Below are 26,671 nucleotides of genomic sequence, written 5' to 3'. Positions count from 1 at the left end.
GCTTCCAGGAAGAAACCAGGTGGGAGGGACTCCCGGGGTCACCTGCCCAGGCGACTCTGGGTTGCTTTGCAGAGCTCCAGGATCCCCCATCCCAAACGCCGACGTGGACCCCTGGCCAGTTCAGTTGTTTATTGGAGTGGAAGGGTGGGGGACACGACTCCTTTATGAAAGGAAACCGAGGGCCATGTCTCTCGGGCCCCAATCTGGGGCGTTCAGTTCACCCACTGCTCCGGTGCGGCTTGGGCTCAGGCCACTCTCTTCCGTGAGCGGCCCCGGCCCTGGCCTCGCCCACCATCCCGGGAAGCCCCTCTGGGCCCCCGCCTGGTCTGGGACCCCTGGGGCTTGTCCTTGGGCTTGGGAAACTTCCGGTCACAAAGACGACCCCTGCCTCGATCCGTTTCCCGCCGCTTCCGGCCTGGAGACTTGGCAGGCCGTTTCCGCTTGGCCTCGGGGAACAGGTCTGTGGGGAGAGACAGTGTCAGGGTTCCCAGGGACAAGGACAGGCTCTGGGTGCCCCGCTGCAGACCCCACTCCATACCTTCACTAGGCGCCTCGCCGACCGCCTGGCAGAAATACTCGATGTCATCATCTTCCTGGTCATCGTCCTCCTCACCCAACCCCAGGCTCGCCGTCCTCGAAGGGATCCCAGAGACCTCTTCATCACCACCCCCGACCCGTGCCTTCTTCATGCCCTCCAGGCTCTTCTTCCTGGAGGAGGGGGTGGGGGTCAATGTGGCTGCCCACCCCAGGGATCCCCCGGCCCCGCCGTGCCCAGCCCTGCCCGGACCTGTGGGCCTCCCGCTGCTCCTGCTTGCGCTGCACGTTCTGGGCCTGCTGAGCCTGCCTCTGTGCCTTTAGCCGCAGCTTCTTCTCCTTGGCTTCCAGGATGGCCTGCAGCTCCTCCTCTGTCTTGTGCACTGAGCCAGGAGACGCGGGTCACCAAGGTCCGGATGCAGCCCGGCACCCATGACCCCGCACCCCCGCGGGCCCTGGACTCACCAAAACTGTGGAACATCACTTTGCCCTCCCCAACGCCCTCCTGGACCTTGATGAGCTGCAATGTCATCCGCGGGCCGATCTAGGGGGATGAGGGAGAAGTGTCAGCCCATTGTTGGGACTGGGGGAACCCAGGGGTCCCCTGCCCCGGGCCTTACCTCAGTGAGCCGCACCGCACTCTGCTGGGCTCGCATGTTGCCACGGCCAGCGACAGCCTGAGGCAGCTCTGTGATGTTGTGGTCGCCATCAGGCTCTGCCTCGCTCTCCGACAGCCCCGCGCCCCTGTGTGTGGGACATACAGGGCTCAGTGGGGGAGCTCAGGCTCCCGGGCCTGTTCTGGGGTCCCCGGGCGGCAGTGGCCTTCCGCCCTGTGCCCTCCTCACGTGGCCAGCAGCTCGCTGATGTCCTGCAGGCGGCTCATGTTGGGGAACTTTTCCTGGAGAAGCTTCTTCATCCCGCGACTCGCGCCCACAGGAACGACTTTGATGCTACTGCAGGAACGTGAGTGGACGGCAAGGGTGTGGTCAGGGGACACGGGGCTGGCAGTCCCCATCCCACCCTTCCCACAGTGCGTCAGGGCGTTTACTTTGAGACACAGCAATCACAGAGTCTCAGCAGGAGTGCTGTCATCAGCCGCACGCGGGGGCCCCCACCCGGCACCCCCTCGTCCCCCATTCCGCTGGGACGCTCACTAGTGGCGGAAGTCCAGCTCCTGGGAGTCAGGGTTGTAGTCAATGAGCAGGCAGCGCTTGATGGTGTTCAGGTTCACCTGGAAGGTGAGGAACAGCGCATGCTCCAGTAGGCTCACGGCGAAGTATGGGGAAGTGGGGGCTTTGGGGGATGCATGCACTGTACATGGACTGTGGCACTGGCTAGAAATGCTGCCTCCAGCTCGCACCTGCAGTTTCAGCTACTCCAGAGGCTGAAGTGGGGGGACTGCCTGAGCCCAGGAGTTCAAAACCAGCCTGGGCAACATAGCGAGTCTCCATGTCTACAAAAAGTAGATGGAAAAATGTGCTGGACGTGGTGGCTCATGCCTGTAGTCTCAGCTACTTGGGGGGCGGAGGCTGCGGGACTGCCTGCGCCCAGGAGTTCAAGATCAATGTAGGGAGACGTGTCTCTTAAAAAGAAAAGGAAGAACGTGCAGATTTGAACATAAAGTATAATAATTAAAAAAAAAAAAAAAATCAACCGGGCACAGTGGCTCAAGCCTGTAATCCCAGCACTTTGGGAGGCCAAGATGGGCGGATCACGAGGTCAGGAGATTGAGACCATCCTGGTTAACACGGTGAAACCCCGTCTCTACTAAAAAATACAAAAAAAAACTAGCTGGGCGAGGTGGCGGGCGCCTGTAGTCCCAGCTACTCGGGAGGCTGAGGCAGGAGAATGGCGTGAACCCGGGAGGCGGAGCTTGCAGTGAGCTGAGATCCGGCCACTGCACTCCAGCCTGAGCTACAGAGCAAGACTCCGTCTCAAAAAAAAAAAAAAAAAAGGAAAGAAGAAATCCTGGTCCCTGAGCCCGTATTAGACTCTCTGATGACTGATATCTTCCATAATTTCTAAGTCCCACCTGAGAGTCACTAGTGACAAAGATTAGGAGCTAGAACTCAGGAGCCAGACGAGTTTAAAAATCCAGTCCTGCGCCCTGGAATCTAAAATCAGCATCTTGGCCATCCTCAGTTTTGCTTTTTTTTTTTTTGAGACAGGGTCTCCCTTTGTCACCCAGGATGGAGTAGAGTGGCATGAACACAACTCACTGCAACCTCGACCTCCTGGGCTAAGGTGATCCTCACCTCAGCCTCCCCAGTAGCTGGTACTAAAGGCATGCATCACCACGCTGGGCTTTTTAAAAATCTACTTTTTGTAGACATGCGGTCTCACTATGTTGCACAAGCTTATCTCAAAGTCTTGGGCTCAAGCGATCCTCCCACCTCGCCCTTTCAAAGTACTGGGATTACAGGCCTGAGCCATAGCACTGGGCCTGCAGCTTCCCTCTGTAAAACAGGGCCATGAGAAGAGATGCTATGATCCTGCTCAGTCCAGCACTCAACACACACGGGGAATAGAGCTCCATCAGTATTTCTCTCCACCTGCTGGAAAAGGCGCAGCTCGTGGGGTGGGGAGCGCTGGGGGCATCTCTGGACACTTTTGTCCAGCATCATCAGACACAGGAGTGGGATTTGCCCTCAGGACTCAGCAGACCCAGGAGCTCTCAGCCTCAGAACTGGGAGGACTGAGCAATCCATCTGAGGGCCTGTGGGACCTCTACCCGCTGCACCCACCCATACCTGCCACCTCGCCAGGCCAGACCCACCTTGTGCACGTTGATGGAGGGGAACAGGTTCTGGAACATGGTGGCCATGAGCTTCACATGCATGCCGTGGGGGCCAAAGCTGTTGAGTACCAGGAGGGGTGGGTGGGCAAACTGCTGCTCGTGCATGCGGTGCCGGCGCAATGAGGAGACCACATCACGCACCAGCGAGTACTGTAGGGCAGGAGTGAGGGGGTGACCACCAACCACACATGGCTGGGAACACCCCCAAGTCCAGCTCTGACCCCACATGGCTTTGTACCACCTCCACCCCTCTCACCTTCTTGACCTGGAAGGTCAAGGTGGGGCCTCCTGGGAGGCGCATCAACTTCTGCAGGAGAAAAAAAGATCAATGACGCTGGAGGGGTCTAGCAGAGGAGTCTGCGAGTAGGCACCTTTGCCCCATCTCTTCTTCAGAGCGTTTACTTTGAAGCCAGAAATCACAGCAGCTCAGAGGCACATGTGTTCATCATAAGAGAAGGGGAAAGTGGGGGTCTGGGGGAGATGAAGGGTGAGGGCATCTACTCACAAAGTAGACACTGGTCTCGGTTTTGCTCAGGATCAGAAAGTGTGTGACCCCGAGGGGCCCAGCCACTGCCACACAGTCTTTCAGCGAGTTCTTCTTACGAACCTGGAAATGACAAAAAGAAAAAGAGAAAACATAGCTTATCCCTTATTGCGATGACTATAAGCTGACGGTGCAAATCCTGTTATGGTCTGTCTAGCATCAAACCCTTTCAATAAGCCCAGAGGAGCAAAAGGATCTTAGCCTTTAGAGTCAATCAGACGCGGATTTGAGTTCTAACTCTTACCTCTTGCTCACAGCGCATTTTCCCATTGACAAATGAGTGAACTGAGGCCCAGCAAGGTTAACTAACTTGCTTCAGGTACTGGGGAGAAGAGTTTCCAACCCTGCTTTGCTGCCTCCAGATTCTAGCCTCTTTTTTTTTTTCGACACGGTCTCCTCCTGTCGCCCAGGCTGGAGTGAGGTGGCATGATCCTGATTCACTGCAGCCTTAATTTCCTGGGCTCAAGGAATCCTCCCACCTCAGCCTCTCCAGTAGCTGGAACTACAGGCATGCACCACCATATCCGACTAATTTTTCTATTTTTTGCAAAGACGGGGTTTCGCCATGCTGCGCAGGCTGATCTCGAATTCCTGGGCTCAAGTGATCCTCCTGCCTCAGCCTCCCAAAATACTGGGAATACAGGCATGAGCCACCACGCCCGGCTCCAGATTCCAGTCTTAACCGTCAGGCTTAGGCGACCAACTATCTCCCAAGCTGCGCGCCCTCACTCCAGCTCAGCAAAGCCCTGAAAGGTAGAGATGATGCTCCCCATGAGGGTCACTTTTTCCAGCCGGGGAGACTGAGGCCTCCCACAGTTTTATAGCGGGAGCCATTACTGCAGCCGCGAAGACGGGGCCCAGGGTGGGTGGAGGCGGGCTGGGGGTAGGGTACAGACCTGCAGACGGCTGGCAGTGAGCGGCTCCATGACCCGCCGCACGTCCAGGCTGAGCTGCCGGATGTTGCGACCCGTACAGCCCCGCGTGAACACGAACGAGTGCGGGTTCGCGGCATAGGCCTCGAGGTTGCGGAGTTGCGCCTGAGCGCGGGCGCGCTTCTGGTGCCGGGACTGCGGTGGCAAGAGACAAACGGTGAGCGCCGCGACCTCGGTCGGGATCCCGACTGCGTCCCCTGCCTCCCAAACCTCCGGGCCTTACCCTCCCTGACTGTCCCATGCTGCTGTGTCCTCCACGAGGCCTCCTGTGTCCGCCGCTTCCGGCGCTGCGCGGCTCACTTCCGGCGCCTGAGAGCCGGCACGGCCTGGGTCGTCATCGTGCGGGCCTGCGCACTAGGTGGCCTCCGGGAGCGGGGAGGGGCAATCAGGTGGAGCGGTTGCTATGGAGACACGGGTGCCAGTTTCTAGGGAGAAAGGGGCGGGGCTACGCGGCTCCGGGCTGCAGAGAAACTAATCCGCCGGTTCGAATCCCGCTTCGGTCCATTTCCTCCAGCTGGGCTAAAACCACTTTCTGCATTCCGAGGCTCCTCCCAAAGTAAGGATGATAATATCCCCCGGGCTCACGAATTAGGAGCGATCATATACGCACAATGTTGGGCGCTCTGGCGCCACGTACTTGGGGAGAAGCCACTGGAGGGAATGACTGTGGCAATCATTCATTTTTGTCCCACAGCTCCTCTGGGCCAGCTGTCCTCCCTGGGTACCCCTGACTGCAGACGGGCTGAGGGATGGAAACTCCACATCACCTTCTGGAAACTCAGGGCAAGGCGGGCGCTTCGTGAATAACTCGCCCCCTCCTTCTTTCCGCTCAAAGCCTCAGTCTTGGCCTCAGGCCTCTGGCGTCTTCCCCAAAACCTTGCAGTGGGGGGCAGGGACACCCCCTCGCTGGGCTGAGCATTGCTCTCCCCTCCCCCATCGGCCTCCTCTCCCTCCTTGCTCTCTCTGGCACCCCAATTCTTCCTCCTCTCCCCTAGATGTGTCTCCCCTCCCATTCGTCTTCCCCCATCTCTCTCTCCCTCTTGCAACGTTGTCTCTGTCATTAGTTGTCTCTTTCATCATTTATAACTAAAGATGGAAACTAAAGAAGTTTCCTTTCTCTGTGTCTGGTCCCATCCCTGTTTCTTCTCATCTGCCTCCCTGTGTCTCTCCCCATCTCCCCATCTCTCCCTATCTCTGCCATCTCCCTATGTCTCTCCCATCTCCATCTGTCTGACTCTCTGTCTTCTTCAGCCCCTCTCTGTGACTTATGAAGTTCCCTCCCTCTCTACTGCCAATGGGGAAGTCAGAAGGGGCTGAGGGTGGGGGGCCGAGGGGCCCAGTGTGGGGGCCTCAGCTCAGGCCCAGAGCCCAGCCTGGCAGCCTCTCTAAGATCTGGGACGACCATTTCCTCTTTCAACCCTGGAGTCCACTCGAGTTACTTGGGAGCTCAGGACGGTGCAGACCCGGGGAAGGAGGCGGCTCCCCCAGCGTGTGGCTGGTCGTCGGTGGGGCCTTCAGACAGGTCTCAGACCCTGGGCCAGGGCTCTGCAGGGCTCTACGTGAGTTTCTTTGTACCCCTGGGAAATGACTGCATGGTTACTTCCCCCAGTTCCGTCTTGTGTGATTTGACTTGTGTGAAAATGTGAACGAGCATGTGGGAGACAGATGGTGACCTCTGTGATGTGGTGGATAGGTTTCCAGGTGTCACCTGTGCGGACCTGTTTTGTATCTGTGCACTACTGCGTGATCACAAGAACCAGGGTGTGGAAGGCCTGACACACAGATAAAGACCCACTCAGCCCACCCCCATTTCCCTTTAAGTTGTGATGTGTGTGTGACCATATTTGGAACATACAGTTGTTGCCTGAAACTGTGTTATGTTTTCAGCTGTGTCTTTTTTTTTTTTTTTTTTTTTTTTTTGAGACGGAGTCTCGCTCTGTCACCCAGGGTGGAGTGCAGTGGCCGGATCTCAGCTCACTGCAAGCTCCGCCTCCCGGGTTCACGCCATTCTCCTGCCTCAGCTTCCCGAGTAGCTGGGACTACAGGCGCCTGCCCCCACGCCCAGCTAGTTTTTTGTTTCTTAGTAGAGACGGGGTTTCACCATGTTAGCCAGCATGGTCTTGATCTCCTGACCTTGTGATCCGCCCGTCTCGGCCTCCCAAAGTGCTGGGATTACAGGCTTGAGCCACCGCGCCCGGCCAGCTGTGTCTTTTTTTTAAATCAATGAGATATCCTTTATTTATGAAAGCATAGTTCCAATGCAAAAGTCAAGCTTTACGGTTTCTTTCCAATGACAAGCTGGTGTGTTTGGCTTCTTATGCTGAAAATACATGCCTGAATTCTATAACAAGGTATTAACAAAATCATGAATAGTTAATTAAATAAGTGCCAGCACTACATGGAACTTACTGCATAAAACTACACACACACACACACACACACACACACACAAAAACCCAAAGAAAGATAACGATCACTGTACATATGAGTACTGTCCAGGATATCAGATCAATTATCAAATCCAAGGTCTCTAGTGTTTTGTCTTACAGTGTTGAATATATGAATGCTTCTCTATTATACTGACTTGTATTATTTTCAACAAATAATTAAGTAATTAAGTGGACTCAAAATCTTACATTTTCATTTCTTTTTTTTTTTTTTTTTTTGAGACAGAGTCTCACTCTGTCGCCCAGGCTGGAGTACAGTGGCTCACTGCAACCTCCGCCCCCCAGGTTCAAGCAATTCTCCTGCCTCAGCCTCCTGAGTAGCTGGGATTACAGGCGCCCGCCACCACGCCTGGTGAATTTTTGTATTTTTAGTAGAGATGGGGTTTCACCATCTTGGCCAGGCTGGTCTTGGATTGCTGACCTCGTGATCTGCCTGCCTTGGCCTCCCAAAGAGCTGGGATTACAGGCGTGAGCCACTGTGCCCGGCCTTACATTTTTATTTATAATTACACAATCCAGATTAATCCAGGAAACATAAATCACATGTAACTGAGCTAAGGTTTTCACTTTAAGAATATATTACTTCTACCACAATTTAAAAATTTCCAGCTGTCTTTTATATTTATTTTTTATTTTAATTTATTAATTCTTCAATTTATTATCATCATTTATTATTATTTTGAGATGGAGTTTCAGTCTTGTCGCCCAGGCTGGAGTGTGTGCAGTTGCTCTATCTTGGCTCACTGCAACCTCCGCCTCCCAGCTTCAAGCGACTCTCCTGCCTTCAAGCGATTCTCCTGCCTCAGCCTCCGGAGTAGTTGGGGTTACTGGCGCACACCACCATGCCCAGCTAATTTTTGTATTTTTAGTAGAGGCGAGGTTTTACCATGTTGGCCAGGATGGTTTCAAACTCCTAACCTCAGGTAATCCACCCACCTCGGCCTCCCAAAGTGCTGGCATTTTGGGCATGAGCCACTGCACCCAGACTTTTGCTGGGTGTTAATGTGTGCGTGCATGCGAGTGTGTGTGTGTCTTTGTGTCCGCTCTGTTATGTGCCCATATGTGTGTGACTGCTGTGGTGTACATGAGTGAGTTTCTGAGTCAGGCTACCTCGAATGGCTCCCGTCCTGGTCTCTTTTTGGCTGTGTGACTGCAGGCAAGTCGCTTACCCTCTCTGAGCCTCAGTTTTCCCTGCTGTAAAATGAGGGTACATACAGAATCCAGCTCAGGTTGTGAGGATCAAATACATAAAAGGTGTGGAGAGTTTAGAAGCAAGCCCTACACACAGTGAGTCCCCAGTGATGTTCCTTGTTCTGGGTGTGGTGTGTGCGTGTCTGGGGCTGGGATCCTGCCCGGCTGCCCCGGGGCCTGCAGCTCCCACACTCTCGGCTCTGCGGTGGAGGATGGGGGGGAAGGGGAGGGATGTCCAGGACACTGACCTGTGTTATCAGGCTCTGGTGGCCTGGGCAGGGGGGTCTGGCAATTCTGTCTCATTTCTCATTCGGGAAAAGCTAAATATTTATAGTTTGGGCTCCTGGGCCCAGCATCCCAGCTCCACTCCCAGGCTCTGGGGGCTGGGGAGTGGTTACTGAGCCTCCTCTCTCCTGTCCCACCACCCTCTCTCCTTCTCTAGCTCAGAGGCCCCACTGGACCCTCGGCTCTTCCTTGGACTTCTTGTGTGTTCTGTGAGCTTCGCTGGATTCAGGGTCTTGGGCACGAGAGGTGAGAGGGTGGGAAGGTAGGTAGAGGCTGATTCTCACTGTGGGGAAACTCCGACCACAGCTTGGCTTAGGGGCCCCCAGGCCACCCCGCCACCCCAGGCTCACAGTGTGAAAGGCAGTGGGTATGATACACACGTCCCAGTTCCAGGGGGGTTGGTCAGTCTCTGTTGTGGGGGGTGGGGGCGTGTCAGTGATCAGGGGACAAAGAGAGGACCCCCCTCCCCGGACTCTTGTGAGCCCCTGCTTGGTGTCTGAGTCCAGAAGTAAATGTGGCCATCTCCAGCCCAGACCCTCCATGGTTCCCAGCTGACTCAGAGTAAAACCCAAGTCCTCCTCCGGGCCCACAGGACCCTTCACCCTTTGCCCTGTCACGTCTTCCCTCCTCCTGCTTCCCCCCTCGCTTACTCTCTCTGTTCCGGCCTTGTAGACCTTTCTGCCATTTCCTTTTTTTTTTTTTTTTTTTTTTTTTTGAGACAGAGTCTCGCCCTGTTGCCCAGGCTGGAGTGCAGTGGCACAATCTCGGCTCACTGCAAGCTCTGCCTCCCGGGTTCACGCCATTCTCTTGCCTCAGCCTCCCGAGTAGCTGGGTCTACAGGCGCCCACCACCATGCCCGGATAATTTTTTGTTTTGTTTTGTATTTTTAGTAGAGACAGGGTTTCACCGTGTTAGCCAGGATGGTCTTGATCTCCTAACCTCGTGAACCACCCGCCTCAGCCTTCCAAAGGGCTAGGATTACAGGCGTGAGCCACCACACCTGGTCTTTTTTTATTATTTTTTTATTTTTTATTTTTTTAGACTTACTCTGTAGCCCAGGCTGGAGTGCAATGGCATGATCTCAGCTCACTGCAACCTCTGCCTCCTGAGTTCAAGCGATTCTCCCACCTCAGCCTCCTGAGTAGTAGCTGGGATTACAGGCATGCATTACCATGCCCAGCTAATTTTTGTATTTTTAGTAGACACGGGGTTTCACCATGTTGGTCAGGCTGGTCTTGAACTCCTGACCTCAGGTGATCTTCCCGCCTCAGCCTCCCAAAATGCTGGGATTACAGGCATGAGCCACCATGCCTGGCCCCTTTCTGCCATTTCTTGGGTGCAACCTCAGGGCCTTTGCACCTGCTGTTCCCTCTGCCTGAAATGCTCTTCTTCTTCTCTCTCTTCCTTCAGGTCTTTGCAAAAGTGTCATTCTTTATTTTATTTTAATTTTTATATTTAGTAGAAATGGGCTTTCACCATGTTGGCCAGGCTGGTCTCAAACTCCTGGGCTCAAGCGATCCTCCTGCCTTGGCCTCCCAAAGAGCTGAAATTACAGGCGTGAGGCACTGTGTCCAGTCAAGTGTCACATCTTCTGTGAGGCCTTTCCTGACTCCTTTTATTTATTTATTTATTTATTTTTGAGACAGAGTCTCGCTCTGTTGCCCAGGCTGGACTGCAGTGGCACAATCATGGCTCACTGCAACCTCTGCCTTCCGGGTTCAAGTGATTCTTGTGCCTCAGCCTCCTGAGTAGCTGAGACTACAGGCGTGCGCCACTACGCCTGGCTAATTTTTGTATTTTCAGTAGAGACAGGGTTTCGCCACGTTAGCCAAGCTGGTCTCAAACTCCTGGCCTCAAGTGATCCTCCCGCCTCAGCGTCCCAAAGTGCTAGGATTATAGGCACCTCGATCTCCCAAAAGTGCTGGGATTGTGGGCGTGAGCCACCACCCCCAGTCTTGACTTCTCTGTTAAATGTCCCCCAGCCCCAGGACTGTCACCCCCTTTCCTGTTCCATTTTTCTCCTAAGTACGATTACCCTCTGACCTACCTGGGGACTGTTTGACTTATTTCTCTGTTCTACCAACTTGAATGTCAGCTTTGTAAGGGCAGGAATTTTGTCTGTTTGGTTTAAGGTTGTGTCCTCATTGCCTAAAACAGCACCTGGCACACGATAGGCACTCAAGGCGCCTGTGGTTGAATGCATGAATGCGGCAATGTGTGTGTGAGGTGGAGACCCTCAGGATATGTGCTTGTACAGGCATCAGGAAGTGTAGGTTTAGGCCCAGTGTGGTCGCTTACACCTGTAATTTCCGCACTTTGGGAGCCCAAGGTGGGAGGATCACTTGAGCCCAGGAGTTTGAGACTAGCCTGGGCAACATAGTGAGACCCCCTCCCTACAAAAAAGTAGCTGGGCATGGTGGTGTGCACCTATAGTTACAACTACTCAGGAGGCTGAGGCAGGAGGACCACTTGAGCGCAGGAGTTGGAGGCTGCAGTGAGCTATGATTGCTCCACTGCACTCTAGCCTGGGCAACAGAGCAAGACTCTGTCTTTTCTTTTTTTCTTTTTTTTGAGATGGAGTTTCACTGGATTGCCCAGGCTAGAAGGCAGTGGCATGGTCTCAGCTCACTGCCACCTCTGCCTCCCAGGTTCAAGCCATTCTTCTGCCTCAGCCTCCCGAGTAGTTGAGATTACAGGCCCATGCCACCATGCCCAGCTAATTGTATTTTTAGTAGAGACGGGATTTCACCATGTTGGCCAGGCACCCTGTCTCTACTAAAAATACAAAAATTAGCTGGGTGTGGTGGAGCATGCCTGTAATCCCAGCTACTTGGGAGGCTGAGGCATGAGAATCGCTTGAACCCAGGAGGCAGAGGTTGCAGTGAGCTGAGACTGCAGAGCAAAACTCCGTCTAAAAAAAAAAAAAAGAAAAACAAAAAGAGGGGGTGGGGGGCAGGGAAAGAGAGAGAGCGAGAGCGAGAGAGCGAGGGACAACCCTAAATCTGCTGATCAAGGAGGGCTGCTGAGACTTGAATAAGGACAGGAAGGGAATGATGTTAAATTGTGAACAATGTTCCAGGCTGCTTGCTTCGTGTGAGGAAGTGCATGGGAGGAGGTGAGGGCAGGAAGGGATATGGCAGATAGCGCAAGTTTTTATGGACGGTGGGTGGATTTGGGCTTTTCCTCTAAAGGAGGTGGGAGCCAAGGAAGATTCAGGGCAGAGGAGGGAGGGAGGGATGTGAACTGACTCGGATGTTCACAGGCGCCCTCTGGCTGCTGTTGGGGAGACTAGACCTGGGGTTAAGGATGGAAATCCAGAGAGCAGGGAGGCAGCTGCTGTCATCCAGATGGTGTCTTGAGCTGGGAATTCAGGGAGGGTCTCCGGGCAGCGGGGAGCAGCGGGGACGTGGAGGAATTCAGGATCTAAACAGAAGAGCAGACAGGTCTGGCTGATGGATTAGATCTGCTTAGATGGGTTGGATCTGCTGGGGTTTTGTCTGAGGATGTGGAAGTTGGGGTGTCCAATATCCAACAGATGAGACCCATCTCACCTCCTTGCACCCTGCTCCCTTTGCTTTTTTTTTTTTTTTTTTTTTTTTTGAGACAGTTTTGCTCTTGTTGCCCAGGCTGGAGTGCAGTGGTGCTATCTCCGCACACTGCAACCTCCACCTCCCAGGTTCAAGTGATTCTCCTGCCTCAGCCTCCCAAGTAGCTGAGATTACAGGCCTGTATCCCCACACCCAGCTAATTTTGTATTTTCAGTAGAGACGGGGTTTCACTGTGTTGGTCATGCTGGTCTCGAGTTCCTGACCTCAGGTGATCCATCTGCCTTGGCCTCCCAAACTGCTGGGATTACAGACGTGAGCCACAGCACTCGGCCTTCCTTTGCTTTTGCTTTAACCTCTCCCAGGTTGCTTTAATACATCAGGCAGGGTCCAGTCTCAGAGCTGTTGCGCTTAGACCTCCTCCTCCACCAGGCTTTCCCTTTAGGCAACCCCTCCTCTCATGCTGCCCCTGCACAGACCTCCATGTTCTTTACCTAGTTTGCTGTTGTTATTGTTTTGTTTTAAGAGACAGAGTTTGCTCTGTTGTCCCCAGGCTGGAGTGCAATGCTGCGATCATAGCTCACTGCAGCTTCAAACTCCTGGCCTCAGTTGATCCTCCCTCCTCTGCCTCCCAAGGAGCTGGGATTACAGGTGTGAGCCACTGAGCCCAGATGTACAAAATATTTTAAAAATTAGCAGGGCATGGTGGGTCACACCTGTAATCTCAGCATTTTGGGAGGCAGAGGTGGATCACTTGAGGCCAGGGGAGACCAGCCTGGGCAACATAGCGAGACCCTGACTCTACAGAAAATTTAAACATTAGCCAGATGTGGTTCTGTGCACTTGCAGTTACTTTTTTTTTTTTTTTTTTGTAGAGACAGGATCTGGATACATTGCCCTGTCTGGAGTGTGGTCTTGAATTCATGGCCTCAAGCAGTCTTCCCGCCTTAACGCAGGCCTCAGCTGCCTCACCAGTCCTACTATTATTTTTAGCACTTAACATTGTCTAATATACTCTATTTATTCATCCTATACAGTATGTTTTTTTTGTTTTGTTTTGCCACTGGGGGAGGGATTTTTGTCTGTTTTGTTTCTAAATGTATTCCCAGTGCCTAGAAAGGGGGCTGGCACACATTTGTGCATAGTACCTAGTGAATTTTTTTTTTTTTTTTTTTTTTTTTTTTTTGAGACGGAGTCTCGCTCTGTCGCCCAGGCTGGAGTGCAGTGGCCGGATCTCAGCTCACTGCAAGCTCTGCCTCCCGGGTTCACGCCATTCTCCTGCCTCAGCCTCCCGAGTAGCTGGGACTACAGGCGCCCGCCACCTCGCCCGGCTAGTTTTTTGTATTTTTTAGTAGAGACAGGGTTTCACGGTGTTCGCCAGGATGGTCTCGATCTCCTGACCTCGTGATCCGCCCGTCTCGGCCTCCCAAAGTGCTGGGATTACAGGCTTGAGCCACCGCGCCCGGCCTTTTTTTTTTTTTTTTTTAAGACAGAGTCGCTCTGTCGCCCAAGCTGGAGTGCAGTGGCGTGATCACAGCTCACTGCAGCCTGGAACTCCTGGGTGCAGGCGATCTTGGGATGACAAGCCCTTGCCACCATGCCTAGCTAATTTTTGTATTTTTTGTATAGACAGGGTCTCTCTGTGTTGTCTAGACTGGTCTCCAACTCCTAGGCTCAAGCGATCAGCCCACCTCGGCCTCCCAAAGTGCTGGAATTACCGGCCTGAACTGCCACATCAGGCTTGTTTTTATTTATTTATTTATTTTTGAGATGGGGTATCACTTTGTTGCCCAGGCTGGAGTGCATGGGAGCGATCATGGCTCACTGCAGCCTTGAACTCCTGGGCTCAAGTGATCGTCCTGCCTCAGCCTCCCGAATAGCTGGGACCAGAGGTGTGCACCACCACGTCCGGCTAATTTTTAATTTTTTGTAGAGATGGGGCGGGGGGTCTCCTCATGTTGCCCAGGCTGGTCTCGAACTCCTGGTCTCAAGCGATCCTCTCGCCTCGACCTCCCAAAGTGCTGAGTTTGCAGGCGTAAGCCACCGCGTCCGGCCTCGCTTGAATGAATGCGTGAGATGCGTTATCTCGGGGGGCGCCAGGAGCTCGGTGTTGAAGCCAGAGTGGGATCACCCTGGGGCCCTCCAGCCGCGGGTGGAATGAGATGGAGATGGGGATGGGAATCATGGGCCCGGGACACCGCGGGTGTAGACGCGCGCATCCCCGCGTGGAAGCAGAGGGGTATGGCCTGGCCCCAGCACCCCGTCTTCCTCCCGTTCCTCTTCTGCCTGCAGGTCCGCCGCCATGGGGAGGCCCTGGCTGCGTGCGCTGCAACTGCTGCTCCTGCTGGGCGCGTCGTGGGCGCGGGAGGGTGCCCCGCGCTGCACCTACACCTTCGTGCTGCCGCCGCAGAAGTTCACGGGGGCCGTGTGCTGGAGCGGCCCAGCGTCCACGCGGGAGGCGCCCGAAGCCGCCAACGCCAGCGAGCTGGCGGCGCTGCGCATGCGCGTTGGCCGCCACGAGGAGCTGTTGCGCGAGCTGCAGAGGCTGGTGGCGGCCGACGGCGCCGTGGCCGGCGAGGTGCGCGCGCTGCGCAAGGAAAGCCGCGGCCTGAGCGCGCGCCTGGGCCAGTTGCGCGCGCAGCTGCAGCACGAGGCGGGGCCCGGGGCGGGCCCGGGGGCGGATTCGGGGGCGGAGCCTGCCGCGGCGCTGGCTCTGCTCGGGGAGCGCGTGCTCAACGCGTCCGCCGAGGCTCAGCGCGCCGCCGCCCGCTTCCACCAGCTGGACGTCAAGTTCCGCGAGCTGGCGCAGCTTGTCACCCAGCAGAGCAGTCTCATCGCCCGCCTGGAGCGCCTGTGCCCGGGAGGCGCGGGCGGGCAGCAGCAGGTAACCTCGCAGCCTACCCGGATAGCAGCATCGTCTGTGAAATGGGCGTTTTGCAACCCCAATCCACAGTTCCGAGATCCGCAAAACCCTGAAAGCCGGATTGCTACTCGCCCCTCTGGTAACTTATTTGGGTCAAAAAGTGACTGCTGGCTATTTATAGCCTTTACTTATCCACTTAATGTGAATAGTCATAGGATCCTATAATTAAGCATATCATTATCACGTAAAGACCAAAAACCCCTTTAGGAGTGTTATGTATATTCTGTACGCACATGCATATACATAACCCTCCCTATGTCACTGTGTCTAAATCCAGCCGTGTTATTCTGAATTCTGGAACGTGTCCGGGTCTGGGTTTGGGATAAGAGAATGTTGCTCTGTGACAGTCCCTACCTTACAGGGTTGGTGAGAGGAGTCGGTAAGTTAAGATACTGTTGGATGTGTTCTTATTATGCCTACTTTACAGAGAAGGAGGCTGGGGCACAGATCAATTAAGCCATGAGCACCAAGAACCGGTATTTAAGCCCAGCTCTGTCTGCACTTTATTTTTTTAATTTTATTTTTGAGATAGAGTCTTGCTCTGTCTCCCAGGCTGGAGTGCAGTGGTGTGATCTTGGCTCACTGCAGCCTCCACTTCCCAGGTTCAAGCGATCCTCCTACCTCAACCTTCTGAGTGGCTGGCATTACAGGCGTGACCCTCCACACTCAGTTATTTTTTTTTTGTACTTTTAGTAGAGACAGGGTTTCACCATGTTGGTCAGGCTGGTCTCGAACTACTGACCTCAGGTGATCTGCCCGCCTCGGCCTCCCAAAGTACTGGGATTACAGGCGTGGGCCGTCGTACACAGCCTGTCTGCACTTTAAAGCCAAGTTGTTTAGCTTTGGGGGAGGATTATTCCTGGGGCTGGGATACCCCCACTGCCAGATGTCCAGGTCATTTGGGAGCTGGGAGATTTATCCACCATCTCTGCCCCTGAGACCAGGCCTCCTGGCCTGAGGGTTAGTGCAATAACACCTGACTTTCTCCGTCACCCCAGGTCCTGCCACCACCCCCACTGGTGCCTGTGGTTCCGGTCCGTCTTGTGGGTAGCACCAATGACACCAGTAGGATGCTGGACCCAGTCCCAGAGCCCCAGAGAGACCAGACCCAGAGACAGCAGGAGCCCCTGGGTTCTCCCATCCCTGCAGGTCAACCTGCTGTCCCCACCAAGCCTGTGGGTAAGTCGACAGCAGGGCTGAGGAATTGTGGGTAGAGGCAAATTGAGGAGTCAGGATTTTAGTGGCATATTTCTCTTATCGTGAGAGGACCGGAAGAAATGATTCTGATTAAAAATAAGACCAAACTTCTAAGGTGTGAAAATAGGAGAAACAAGAAATAGAACAGGGGGGACTCTTATTTTAGTGAGGCGATTGTAGATTTAGGACTGCTACCTTTGGTAAGAGTTTGAACTGGTTCAGAGTACCATATTCAGGACTTATATTCTGGTGAGGAGACCATAAAAACCAGGGTTTAAGAACCCCAGACTTGGCCGGGCGCGGTGGCTCATGCCTGTAATCCGAACACTTTGGGAGGCCGAGGCAGGCAGATCATGAGGTCAGGAGATCGAGACCATCCTGGCTAACACGGTGAAACCCCGTCTCTACTAAAAATACAAAAAATTATCTGGGCATGGTGGCGGGCACCTGTGGTCCCAGCTACTCGGGAGGCTGAGACAGGAGAATGGCGTGAACCCGGGAGGCAGAGCTTGCAGTGAGCCAAGATCACGCCACTGCACTCCAGCCTGGGCGACAGAGCGAGACTCTGTCTCAAAAAAAAAAAAAAAAAAGAAAGAAAGAACCCCAGGCTTGGCATTTCCTCTGGTTAGAGACAAGGGACCCAGATTCTTACTCAGGTAAGGAAATGGCTATTGGGGCTCGAATTCTAGTGAGGAAATGGGAGAGGCAGGCCTCTTATGCTGGTGAGGAAATGGGAGAGGCAGGATTCTGGTAGAAAAGTGGGAGAGGCAGGACTCTTATTCTGGTGAGGGGACCTGTGAGAATCTCGACTCTTGCTCCAGTAAGGGATTGGTCAGCCCAGGCTGTGCCTCCCACATATCCCTGTGCCCACAGGCCCATGGCAGGATTGTGCAGAGGCCCGCCAGGCAGGCCATGAACAGAGTGGAGTGTATGAACTGCGAGTGGGCCGGCATGTGGTGTCAGCATGGTGTGAACAGCAGCTGGAGGGTGGAGGCTGGACTGTGATCCAGCGGAGGCAAGATGGTTCAGTCAACTTCTTCACTACCTGGCAGCACTATAAGGTGGGCACAGGTGGGCAGAGACAGGGAAGGGGAGGGAGCCTGTTCTGGCTTCCTGACTTTCCTGCCCTGCCAGGCGGGCTTTGGGCGGCCAGACGGAGAATACTGGCTGGGCCTTGAACCCGTGTATCAGCTGACCAGCCGTGGGGACCATGAGCTGCTGGTTCTCCTGGAAGACTGGGGAGGCCGTGGAGCACGTGCCCACTATGATGGCTTCTCCCTGGAACCTGAGAGCGACCACTACCGCCTGCGGCTTGGCCAGTACCATGGTGATGCTGGAGACTCTCTTTCCTGGCACAATGACAAGCCCTTCAGCACCGTGGATAGGGACCGAGACTCTTATTCTGGTAAGGAGAACTCTTATTCTGGTGGGAGGATAGGGGAGGTGGGACTCCTGTTCTGGTGAGGGAATGAAAGGAGGTAGGGTAGGTAAGACGCCCCTCTGGTAAGTAGTAGGATAAGCAAGCTTTTATTCTGTCAAGAGAACAAAGGTCAGGACTTTTATCCTGGTGGGGGTATGGGGAGTCCAGATTCCTTCTCTGATGAGGCAAAAAAAGAATCAAGACTCCTGTTCAAGTGAAGGGCAGAGGGTGAGAGCTAGTACTCTTATCTAGAAAGGAAGTAGGTAATTTTCTTTTCTTTGATAAAGGAATGAGTGGTAGACTCCTAGTTTGCAGAAAAAGTGGGAAAGGTGTGACTCGTACTTTGGTAAGGAGATAGGGAAGGAATTAAGGCTATTACTCCGAAGAAAGTTGGGGGGCCAGGGCTCCTATTTTTTTGCTGAGGAGATGGAAGATCAGGGCTTGTATTAAATAAGAATGGGAGGGGCCAGGGGATACCTGGCAAAAGCCTTGCACTGTGAGGTGCAGGTAGAGACTTTTATTCTGGTGAGAGGACATGGACTCTCTCTCTCCCCTCAGGTAACTGTGCCCTGTACCAGCGGGGAGGCTGGTGGTACCATGCCTGTGCCCACTCCAACCTCAACGGTATGTGGCACCGCGGCGGCCACTACCGAAGCCGCTACCAGGATGGTGTCTACTGGGCTGAGTTTCGTGGTGGAGCATACTCTCTCAGGAAGGCCGCCATGCTCATTCGGCCCCTGAAGCTGTGACTCTCTGTTCCTCTGTCCCCAAGGCCCCAGGGGACATTGGTCAGCAGGAACTCAAGTTGTCCTGGCCACACCTTTGTGGCTCAGTGCCAGTGTGTCCCACAGAACCTCCCACTGTGGATCTGTGACCCTGGGTGCTGAAAATGGGCCCCAGGAATCCCCCCCTGTCAATATCTTGGCCCCAGATGGCTCCCCAAGGTCATTCATATCTCGGTTTGAGCTCATATCTTATAATAACACAAAGTAGCCACAGACCGTGTCTGGTTTGTATCTGCACCTGGCAGGGGTCACTCCCTGGGCCCGCCCTCCTCGTCCTCCACCTCTTCCTCTTCCTCCTCCTCCTCCTTCAGGTCCTCCAGGATGAGGTTGTCCAGGTCTTCCAGGAGGCCGCCCTGGCTCAAGCAGGTGGCCACAGTGGAGCCACTGCTAATGTGAGGGTTGCTGGGGTGGAGCACTTTGGGCAGGTGGTTCTGCTTCCGGCTCTTGGGGTGAGCACAGGATGTCCCAGGCACGTGGGGCTCTAGGGAGGGAGAGGTGCTGCAGACATGGGACTCCAGGTCCCATGAGAGTTTGGGCAGGAGGGGGCTGAGGCCACGAGGGGCTCTAGGGAGGGGCTGAGGCCACGAGGGGCTCTAGGGAAGAGCTGAGGCCACAATATACGGGGACCAGCACAACTGGACATTCAGGGGTGTTGAAGATACAGGAGACCTGGGGACATGGGGGGTCACCTGAGATTACAGGGGACAAAACAGGGGCCCCAAACCCAGAGACCATGGGGGCAGAGGCCATGGAGACCCTCAGGCATGGGCCACTGGGGTGAAACCTCAGAGCCTCGTGGGCAAGACCACGGAGACTGGGGGGCCATGGAGGCCACGTAGAAGCAGTGGCTGCTGCTGTGGGAGACGAAGTGGACTGAGTGGAGATTTGGGGACTTAAAGGCACAGAAGGGGACAAAGACTGCCCAGGATGTTGGAGGAGAAAAGCCTCACCTCGCCGGTTGTAGCAGTCGGCGGCCGAGCAGGAGTGAGTGTGGGTGCTGCGGCGATCCGGGTCCCGGTCCCAGCGCGGGGGGAGGATCCGTGTTGGATACACGGGGAAGCCGCACCCGTAGCAGGGGGACGGGGACCCCATCTGTGCCCAGCCCCTGGGGGCGGGCAGGGCTGTGAGGGTCCGAGGGCGAGGCTGGGCCAGGGTGGGGCCAGGGCAGGGAGGGGCAGGGCTGGGGTGGGGCAGGGCTGAGGGGGAGCTGGGGGTCAGCGCCCTCACCGGAAGTTGTGCCGACACTTCGGGCAGTGGAACTCAGCCAGGCCCCACATCTTGTCAGCTGGCACTGGCTCGTAGCGCTTCCGGCATTTCCGGCACCGGGATACCTGGTGGTGGTGGGGGGGGGCGTGCAGAGAGGGGACCAAGGATTGTCAGAGGTGTCTGAGGTTGGGGTCAGGGCTAGAAGTGTGCTGCAGTGGCTGGCCTCAGCTTGAGCAACCCAACTCAATCAGTGACTTCACATGGGTAGCCTCATATTGACCATGGTGGGAATACTTACACCACAGAAATTGGCAAACACTACACATCTTGGCTTCCTGCCTCTTTTGCAAGAACTAGTTAAGCATTGACCAGAAGCGAACTACTGGTCAGGACATTCAGAGGCCAGATTTGGGGCTGTGTTTTTGAGGTCAGATTTGGTTTCTTTTCTTTCTTTCTTTTTTCAGAGACAGAGTCTCACTCTGTCATCCAGGCTGGAATACAGTGTTGTGATCATGACTCACTGCAGCCTCCACCTCCTAGGCTCAAACGATCCTCCCACCTCAGCCTCCTGAGTAGTTGGGACCACAGGCACACACTGCCACTCCCAGCTAATTAAAAAAATTTTTTTGCCAGACGCAGTGGCTCATGCCTGTAATCCCAGCACTTTGGGAGGCTGAGGCGGTAGATTGCTTGAGCTCAGGAGTGTGAGACCAGCTTGGGCAACATGGCAAAACCCCATCTCCACACACACACAAAATACAAAAATTAGCCAAGTGTGGTGGCGCAGGCCTGTAGTCTCAGTTACTTGGGAGGCTGAGTGGGGAGGATCATCTGAGCCCAGGAGGTGGAGGCTGCAGTGAGATATGATCCCGCCACTGTACTCCAGCCTGGACGACAGGGCGAGACCCCATCTCTTCAAAACAAAAATTTTTTTGGAGCCAGGGTCTCACCCTGTCACCCAGGCTGGTCTCAAACTCCTAGGTTCAAGCAGTCCTCCCCACTTAGCCTCCCAAAGCACTGAGATTGCAGCCATGAGCCACTGCGCCTGGCCAGGTTTGATTTCTGTAGTAGCTGTTCAATTGTGGGGTCAAGGGTCAGGCTCTGGGGTAAGGAGGTATTGGACTTCTCACATTTAAGGTCAGGGGTTGGGATCAAGATGAAGGCTGAGCTCTGAGTTTGGAGGTCAGTGATGGAAATCCTTAGGTCAGAGGTACAGTCACTGAGGATGGGAGTCAGGAGTGGAGTTCGGGACAGTCAAGGTTAAGTTGTGGGTCACTACCTCCTTCCTCTGGGGCACGCGGCGCCACCAGACGTGGTCGCAGGAGGAGCAGGCAAACTGCCGGTCCACAGCAGGGATAAGGTCGTCCTGGGCACGTTGAAACATGCGTAGGTTGGCTTGTGTCAGCGGCAGGAGGGAGGTCGCCACTGCCTGTGGAATGGGGCAGGTGGGGATGAGGTGGAGGGGGGTCACCCCTTCTGCACCAGCATAAGCATCAGCCCTCCTCTCCCTACAGACAAGTCCTCCTCCTGCCCCAGTGAATATCTCCCCTCCTGCCCTAATGGACATCCTTCCGTGCCTGCAGATGTCGCCCTCCCCACTTCCCCATCTCAAGCCCTAGCCGCCAACTCACCTGAATGTCCCGGTCCTGTTTCATATCTTCTGGTGGATCCTGGGTGGAGATAGCAGGGGCAGAAACTGGGATGGGGCTCAGGCCTCTTTTCCACCTGTTTGCTGTGTTGGGAGGGCCCCGGCCGCAAGGAGAATAGGGTGCCCCTAGCTCGCCAGGAGCTCACAGAGCACTGCCCACATATTGAGAGCCAGGTGTGTGGCCTCAGTTGTCCTCATAGCAGCCCTGAGAGGTGGGCACACCTGTTACCTTATTGCTCAGATGGGGAAACTGAGGCTTAGGGGAGGGCTTGCCTGTGAGGCCAGCCTGACCCCCGTACTCACTTCCTGCCTGCAAATGCCACATGCTTGTTGGTGTTGTGACAATATCGCCCCTTTGAGGCCACGTTGTGCTTGGCTAAGTGGTGGGGATCTGGACTGAGAGATGTGGGTTCGAATCCCAGCTCTATCACTTCCAGCTGTGGGGACTTGGACAAGCCACTCCCTGCCTCCTGGGTTCCCACTGACAGGCATGTTAGAGCCCAGACTCTGACTCCAGGTGGCCAGGGTTCAAATCGCAGCTGCCACCTGCTTGCTTCGTGAACCTAGCAAGTGACTTCATCCTCAGTTTGTCTGTGAAATGGGGATAAATAACAGGACCTGTCTCCTGGGGTCACTGTGGCGATGAAATAAATCAATTCCTGGAGTCTTGCCATATGGGAAATACTAAATGAATGCTACCCTCTGCTATTGTTATTATTATATTTTTGAGATGGAGTTTCACTCTTGTCGCCCAGGCTGGAGTGCAATGGCGTGATCTCGGCTGACTGCAACCTCCACCTCCCAGGTTCAAGTGATTCTTCTGCCTCAGCCTCCCAAGTAGCTGGGATTACAAGCATGCACCACCACGCCCAGTTAATTTTTTGTATTTTTAGTAGAGACGGGGTTTCACTATGTTGGCCAGGCTAATCTCGAGCTCCTGACCTCAAGTGATCTGCCCGCCTCAACCTCCCAAAATGCTGGGATTACAGGCGTGAGCCACCGCACCCGGCCCCTCTGCTATCATTTTTATCATACTTTTATATGTATAAATGTAGACTATGATACATATTTTACTATCCTCTGGGTTTTTTTGTTTTTTGTTTTGTTTTTGAGACGGAGTCTTGCTCTGTTGCCCAGGCTGGAGTGCAGTGGCGCGATCTTGGCTCACTGCAAGCTCTGCCTCCCGGGTTTACGCCATTCTCCTGCCTCAGCCTCCTGAGTAGCTGGGACTACAGGCGCCTGCCACTACGCCTGGCTAATTGTTGTTGTTGTTGTTGTTTTGTATTTTTAGTAGAGATGGGGTTTCACCATGTTAGCCAGGATGGTCTTAATCTCCTGACCTCGTGATCTGCCCGCTTTGGCCTCCCAAAGTGCTGGGATTACAGGCGTGAGCCACCGCGCCTGGCCTTTTTTTTTTTTTTTTGAGACAGAGTTTCGCTCTTGTTGCCCAGGCTGGAGTGCAATGGCGTGATCTTGGCTCACTGCAACCTCTGCCTTCCAGGTTCAAGCGATTCTCCTGCCTCGGCCTCCCGAGTAGCTGGGATTACAGGCATGCGCCACCATGCCCAGCTAATTTTGTATTTTTTAGTAGAGACAGGTTTCTCCATGTTGGTCAGGCTGGTCTCGAACTCCCGACCTCAGGTGATCCGCCCGCCTCAGCCTCCCAAAGTGTTGGGATCGCAGGCGTGAGCCATGGCGCCAGGCCTATTATACTGTAACAGCCCTACACTGAGCCTTTCAGGCAGGCGAAATCCACAGTGTTCCCATCACCAAAGCTTTCGAAGAAGCAAAGTAGCCATGATGCACCTGTGCTTCAAAGCCATTCATTCATTCATTCATTCATTCATTCATTCATTCATTCATTCAACACAAGGGTTCCCTTCCCCTCCCTCTCTCTCCTCCCCAATCCCCTGCTCATCCCAGCCTTTCTAGAGACTGACACTAACAACCCTTCCCCACCTCCCAGCCTTTGCTCATGCCATTCCCTCCCACACCCTAAGGCCCCTGCCTTTCTTTCCCTTTCCCCTCCCAGGGCTCACTCCTCTCCATCCTTTAAGACTTGGTACCTCCTCCTCCAGGAAGTCTTCTCTGATCTCTGCCCCCCCACGATGGCCATAATCCTGACTCCTTTCATTGCCTAGTTTCATGGCTGTCCGCCTTTGAATACAATCAGCGCATAATGAGCGCCTACTGTTTGCAGGCTCCCTGGCCGGACAAACGATAGAGAGGTGAAAAAGTGATATTGGGTGATGAGTTACAGACCGACAATGCCTGGTCCCTCCTGTTTCAGAGAAGTGTCAGTCACCATGAACCGGTCGGGTCCCCCCTCTTGCTGTCCCTCCCGTGACCCGGTCCTTTGCGAGGGGAGGGGACAGGTTACCTGGGCATCCAGATCGTTACTTAGTTCTTGGCCATCTTTTTGCTTTACCCCTGCGGGGGAGAGTGCGTATAAGAGAAGGGCCCTTGAAGGGTCTGTGGGAGTTCCAGGCCACCCAGAGCCGCGATGCAGAGCCTCCCCGAGGCTGGGACCTCCGGGGGAGGTGATCTCAACGCCTCTCCCTAGACCACGCCCCCTCGGCGCTCCCACGCGCGGTCTCCGCACCAGGCCCGGGACCCCAGCAGCCTCACCGTACACGATGGAGCGCCCAACTCCTGTGTGGTCGCTGCCGAATTTCCTCATCAGAGCCCCCGCCTTCTTGGAGGATACCTTCCCATGAAACTTCTCCCGGAGGCGCCGGACGCTCTTCTCCAGCTGGGATGGGGACAGGGGGGTTCCGGTGGGCGAAGGGGAAGCGCGATCGTCCCTCCCCCATCTCTAGGCACCGTTCTCCCGGCCTGAACTTGACCCTTGGTTTTGGCCTCCGCCGCCCCCCCCTTTCATCCCTCTACGGCATTTCCTGGAAAAAGCCAAAGTCCCCACATGGCGCTGGGGGAGGGCGCGGACTGAGGCGAGCGTCCCAGCCTAAGGTGGGGGGGCGGCCAGGTTATCTCTGGCCTCTGACCTTTGACCCTGCAGCCCCCGCTTTTCCTCGGAGAGGCCTCATTTCGCTCTGGGGAAACGTGGGAGTCACTTTCCTTTTCAAGGGGGGTGAGCGCCAGGCAGGGGTAAAGATCTGGGGTTCTAGGATGGGGGTCCCCAGGAACTGCGAAGCCCCCTCCGCGCCTCTCGGCCGCTCCTCGGAGTCTGTCGCGTCTGCCCCCGGCCCAGCCGTAGCCATCTCTTACCTCCACACCTTCCTGAGACATGGTGGCGGCGGCGCAGGTCCCCGCGAGGGTCCGCACTGCGCGGTTCAGCCGCCCCCCTACCTGGGCGCGCCCGTCGGTCCAGCAGCCGCGCAGGGCAGGGGGCGGTGCCTCGGGGCCGGCTCCGCCCTTCCTCCCCAGCCCCTGTTTCGCTTTCGATTCAGGGGGGACCGGGCGCGCTGGCTCCGCCCTGGCTCCGCCTCTGCTCTTGCGCCCCAAACCCAGGCGGTCGCCCCGGGTCTGCACCCTGCGGCGGAGCGCGCAGACCTCGGGCGGGGGAGGCGGCGCGGCCTCTGCAGTCGGTCACATGTCCCCACGCTGCGCGGGGTCCGCGTCTTCACGTCCCTCGTGGGGGCGGGGCCGCATCGGAAGGCCGCGGCGAGGCCCCGCGCCCCCCCACCCAGCGCGCGCTCCCCCAGTTCATCACCCTCCTCTCTGTCCTCCCTCCTTCCCCGGGAATCTGGCGCTCATGAGGACCTGGGCGCTTTTCCTGCCCTGAGTCTCTGTCCTAGCTAGGGTCACCTCTCTGAACCTCAGTTTACCCCTCTGTGAAATGGGGAGGATCCTGGTGTCTACACCATGGAGTGGAGTATATGCCAAGATTCCCGAGTGGATCGCGTAATAGCGCCTGGCTTGCAGTAGGCACTCAACTAGTCACTGGGCCACCTGCTGTGTGCCCTTGATAGGGGCAGGCAGTGTGTGTGTGGTTGTGGGGAGCGGTGCTTGAGAAAAACACAGATTCTTGGTCTCTCGTTGCCCGGTAGAATCCGGCTGTCTCAGGGATCCAGGGAATCTGCAATGGTTAAGAACCCCGTGGGCTGGACAGTTCTAACCCAGTACAGGGCGCATCAGGGAGCCGTTAGGTGGTGGGGCTCTGGCCCAGCCTGGGGACACAGAGATGGCTACTTCATTGGAGGAGGGGATGCTTTGTACAGTCACTGAAATTGGAGGTCTTAGCTCGGGGACGAATAGAGTGGGGAGTTGAGGCAGCCGTGCAGAGCCCCCAAAACAAGACTAAGTCTGGGGCTTTCGGGCAAGGGCTTCTCAAGCCCAGCACTCTTGACACTTTGGGCTGCCTGGTTCTTTGTGTGGGGGACTGTTCTGTGTGTTGGGGGACATTTAACAGCATCCCTGGCCACTGCCTGCTAGATGCCAGTGGCTCCTCACTCTCCCTGTTGTGACTACAAAAAATGTCTCCAGAGACTGCCAGATACTCTCTGAGGGGCAAAATAGCATTGTGTTCAACGACTCTAAATTTTTTTCTCCATTGCACACCTCTATAGGTAAAACTGTTAAAATTACACCCCCAGATGGATATTTATTTATTTATTTATCTTTTGAGACAAGGTTTTGCTCTGTTGCCCAGGCTGGAATGCAGTGGTTTGAATACGGCTCACTGCAGCCTCGAACTCCTGGACTCAAACAATCCTCCTACCTCAGCCTCCTAAGTATCTGGGATTACTGGCATATGCCACTATGCCTGGTTAATTTTCAATTTTTTTTTTTTTTTTTTTTTTTTTTTTTTTTTTTGTAGAGACGGGGTCTCACTATGTTGCACAGGCTGGTCTCAAACTCCTGGCCTCAAAGATGGATTTTTTTAAAAAATTTATTTATTTGTATTTATTTATTTATTTTTTTTTTGAGAAGAGTCTCCCCCTGTGGCCCAGGAATGCAGTGGTGCCATCTCGTCTCACTACAACCTCTGCCTCCCAGGTTCAATCGATTCTGCTGCCCCAGCCTCCCAAGTAGCTGGGATTACAGGTGCACGCCACTACGCCTAGCTAACTTTTGTATTTTAGGTAGAGACGGGGTTTCACTATGTTGGTCAGGCTGGTCTCGAACTCTTGACCTTGTGATCCGCCCGCCTCTGCCTCCCAAAGTGCTGGGATTACAGGTGTGAGCCACTGAGCCCAGCCAGGATATTATTTAAATTATATACAAATACAATTATATCAATATATTCTGTAAATTGTT

At 54.8% G+C, this 26,671-nt stretch overlaps 3 protein-coding genes and 2 non-coding genes across 13 annotated transcripts; 1 reads left to right on the top strand and 4 right to left on the bottom strand.

Annotated features, from left to right (window-relative positions):
- Window positions 1-114: 114 nt before the first annotated feature.
- On the bottom strand, window positions 115-5,144 carry LOC105477738 (peter pan homolog). Its single transcript, XM_011734463.3, has 12 exons — window positions 5,031-5,144; window positions 4,772-4,942; window positions 3,837-3,938; window positions 3,588-3,638; window positions 3,311-3,481; window positions 1,689-1,765; window positions 1,380-1,487; window positions 1,155-1,278; window positions 1,000-1,078; window positions 788-917; window positions 539-708; window positions 115-460 (listed from the first exon to the last, which is right to left on the bottom strand). The coding sequence occupies exons 1-12, from the start codon at window positions 5,046-5,048 to the stop codon at window positions 246-248; spliced, it is 1,416 nt and encodes a 471-aa protein (XP_011732765.2). The 5' UTR covers window positions 5,049-5,144; the 3' UTR covers window positions 115-245.
- On the bottom strand, window positions 1,560-1,639 carry LOC112427616 (small nucleolar RNA U105B). Its single transcript, XR_003019311.1, has one exon. It is a non-coding gene; the product is annotated as a small nucleolar RNA U105B (small nucleolar RNA).
- On the bottom strand, window positions 3,708-3,792 carry LOC112427614 (small nucleolar RNA SNORD105). The gene has a single exon (XR_003019308.1). It is a non-coding gene; the product is annotated as a small nucleolar RNA SNORD105 (small nucleolar RNA).
- Window positions 4,828-18,813, top strand: LOC105477563 (angiopoietin like 6). Of its 6 annotated transcripts, none has more exons than XM_071087108.1 (9): window positions 5,229-5,363; window positions 5,502-6,366; window positions 8,888-8,976; window positions 13,151-13,311; window positions 14,568-15,159; window positions 16,197-16,377; window positions 17,269-17,456; window positions 17,530-17,800; window positions 18,374-18,813. In XM_071087108.1, exons 5-9 carry the CDS (start codon window positions 14,578-14,580, stop codon window positions 18,562-18,564), a joined length of 1,413 nt encoding a protein of 470 aa, XP_070943209.1. In that variant the 5' UTR covers window positions 5,229-5,363; window positions 5,502-6,366; window positions 8,888-8,976; window positions 13,151-13,311; window positions 14,568-14,577; the 3' UTR covers window positions 18,565-18,813. The 6 variants fall into 6 exon arrangements, with proteins under 6 accessions (XP_011732581.1, XP_070943209.1, XP_070943208.1 ...); XM_071087107.1 differs by having other exon boundaries at window positions 8,888-8,992; XM_011734279.3 differs by lacking the exons at window positions 5,229-5,363; window positions 13,151-13,311 and adding an exon at window positions 4,828-4,964 and having other exon boundaries at window positions 8,888-8,992.
- Window positions 17,900-24,954, bottom strand: SHFL (shiftless antiviral inhibitor of ribosomal frameshifting). 4 transcript variants are annotated; one of them, XM_011733887.2, is made up of 8 exons: window positions 24,680-24,954; window positions 24,083-24,206; window positions 23,835-23,884; window positions 21,438-21,476; window positions 21,086-21,235; window positions 19,828-19,931; window positions 19,551-19,705; window positions 17,900-19,081 (listed from the first exon to the last, which is right to left on the bottom strand). In XM_011733887.2, the coding sequence occupies exons 1-8, from the start codon at window positions 24,698-24,700 to the stop codon at window positions 18,849-18,851; spliced, it is 876 nt and encodes a 291-aa protein (XP_011732189.1). In that variant the 5' UTR covers window positions 24,701-24,954; the 3' UTR covers window positions 17,900-18,848. The 4 variants fall into 4 exon arrangements, with proteins under 4 accessions (XP_011732189.1, XP_011732309.1, XP_070943210.1 ...); XM_011734007.2 differs by having other exon boundaries at window positions 19,551-19,597; window positions 24,680-24,952; XM_071087109.1 differs by lacking the exon at window positions 24,680-24,954 and adding an exon at window positions 23,521-23,659 and having other exon boundaries at window positions 24,083-24,180.
- Between the last annotated feature and the right edge of the window lie 1,717 nt (window positions 24,955-26,671).

This window comes from Macaca nemestrina, chromosome 20 (genome assembly GCF_043159975.1).
Source record: "Macaca nemestrina isolate mMacNem1 chromosome 20, mMacNem.hap1, whole genome shotgun sequence".
Taxonomy (NCBI): domain Eukaryota; kingdom Metazoa; phylum Chordata; class Mammalia; order Primates; family Cercopithecidae; genus Macaca; species Macaca nemestrina.
The sequence above is the reverse complement of the archived record's forward strand: the minus strand, read 5'-3'. Positions and strand labels throughout refer to the sequence as shown.

What these genes read in the sequence shown, in the direction of transcription:
- LOC105477738 (XM_011734463.3), bottom strand. An exon ending in CCGAGACCAGTGTCTACTTT is followed by an intron (nt 3,639 to 3,836) that starts GTGAGTAGATGC and finishes TTTCTCCTGCAG; the next exon opens with AAGTTGATGCGCCTCCCAGG. An exon ending in CCTCCATCAACGTGCACAAG is followed by an intron (nt 1,766 to 3,310) that starts GTGGGTCTGGCC and finishes CTCACCTTCCAG; the next exon opens with GTGAACCTGAACACCATCAA.
- LOC105477563 (XM_011734279.3), top strand. Translation starts at nt 14,578, where the DNA reads ATGGGGAGGCCCTGGCTGCGTGCGCTGCAACTGCTGCTCCTGCTGGGC. An exon ending in GCGCGGGCGGGCAGCAGCAG is followed by an intron (nt 15,160 to 16,196) that starts GTAACCTCGCAG and finishes CCGTCACCCCAG; the next exon opens with GTCCTGCCACCACCCCCACT. An exon ending in GGACCGAGACTCTTATTCTG is followed by an intron (nt 17,801 to 18,373) that starts GTAAGGAGAACT and finishes CTCTCCCCTCAG; the next exon opens with GTAACTGTGCCCTGTACCAG.
- SHFL (XM_011733887.2), bottom strand. Translation starts at nt 24,700, where the DNA reads ATGTCTCAGGAAGGTGTGGAG. An exon ending in TGTCTCAGGAAGGTGTGGAG is followed by an intron (nt 24,207 to 24,679) that starts GTAAGAGATGGC and finishes TCCCCATCCCAG; the next exon opens with CTGGAGAAGAGCGTCCGGCG. An exon ending in GCGTGCCCCAGAGGAAGGAG is followed by an intron (nt 19,932 to 21,085) that starts GTAGTGACCCAC and finishes CACCACCACCAG; the next exon opens with GTATCCCGGTGCCGGAAATG.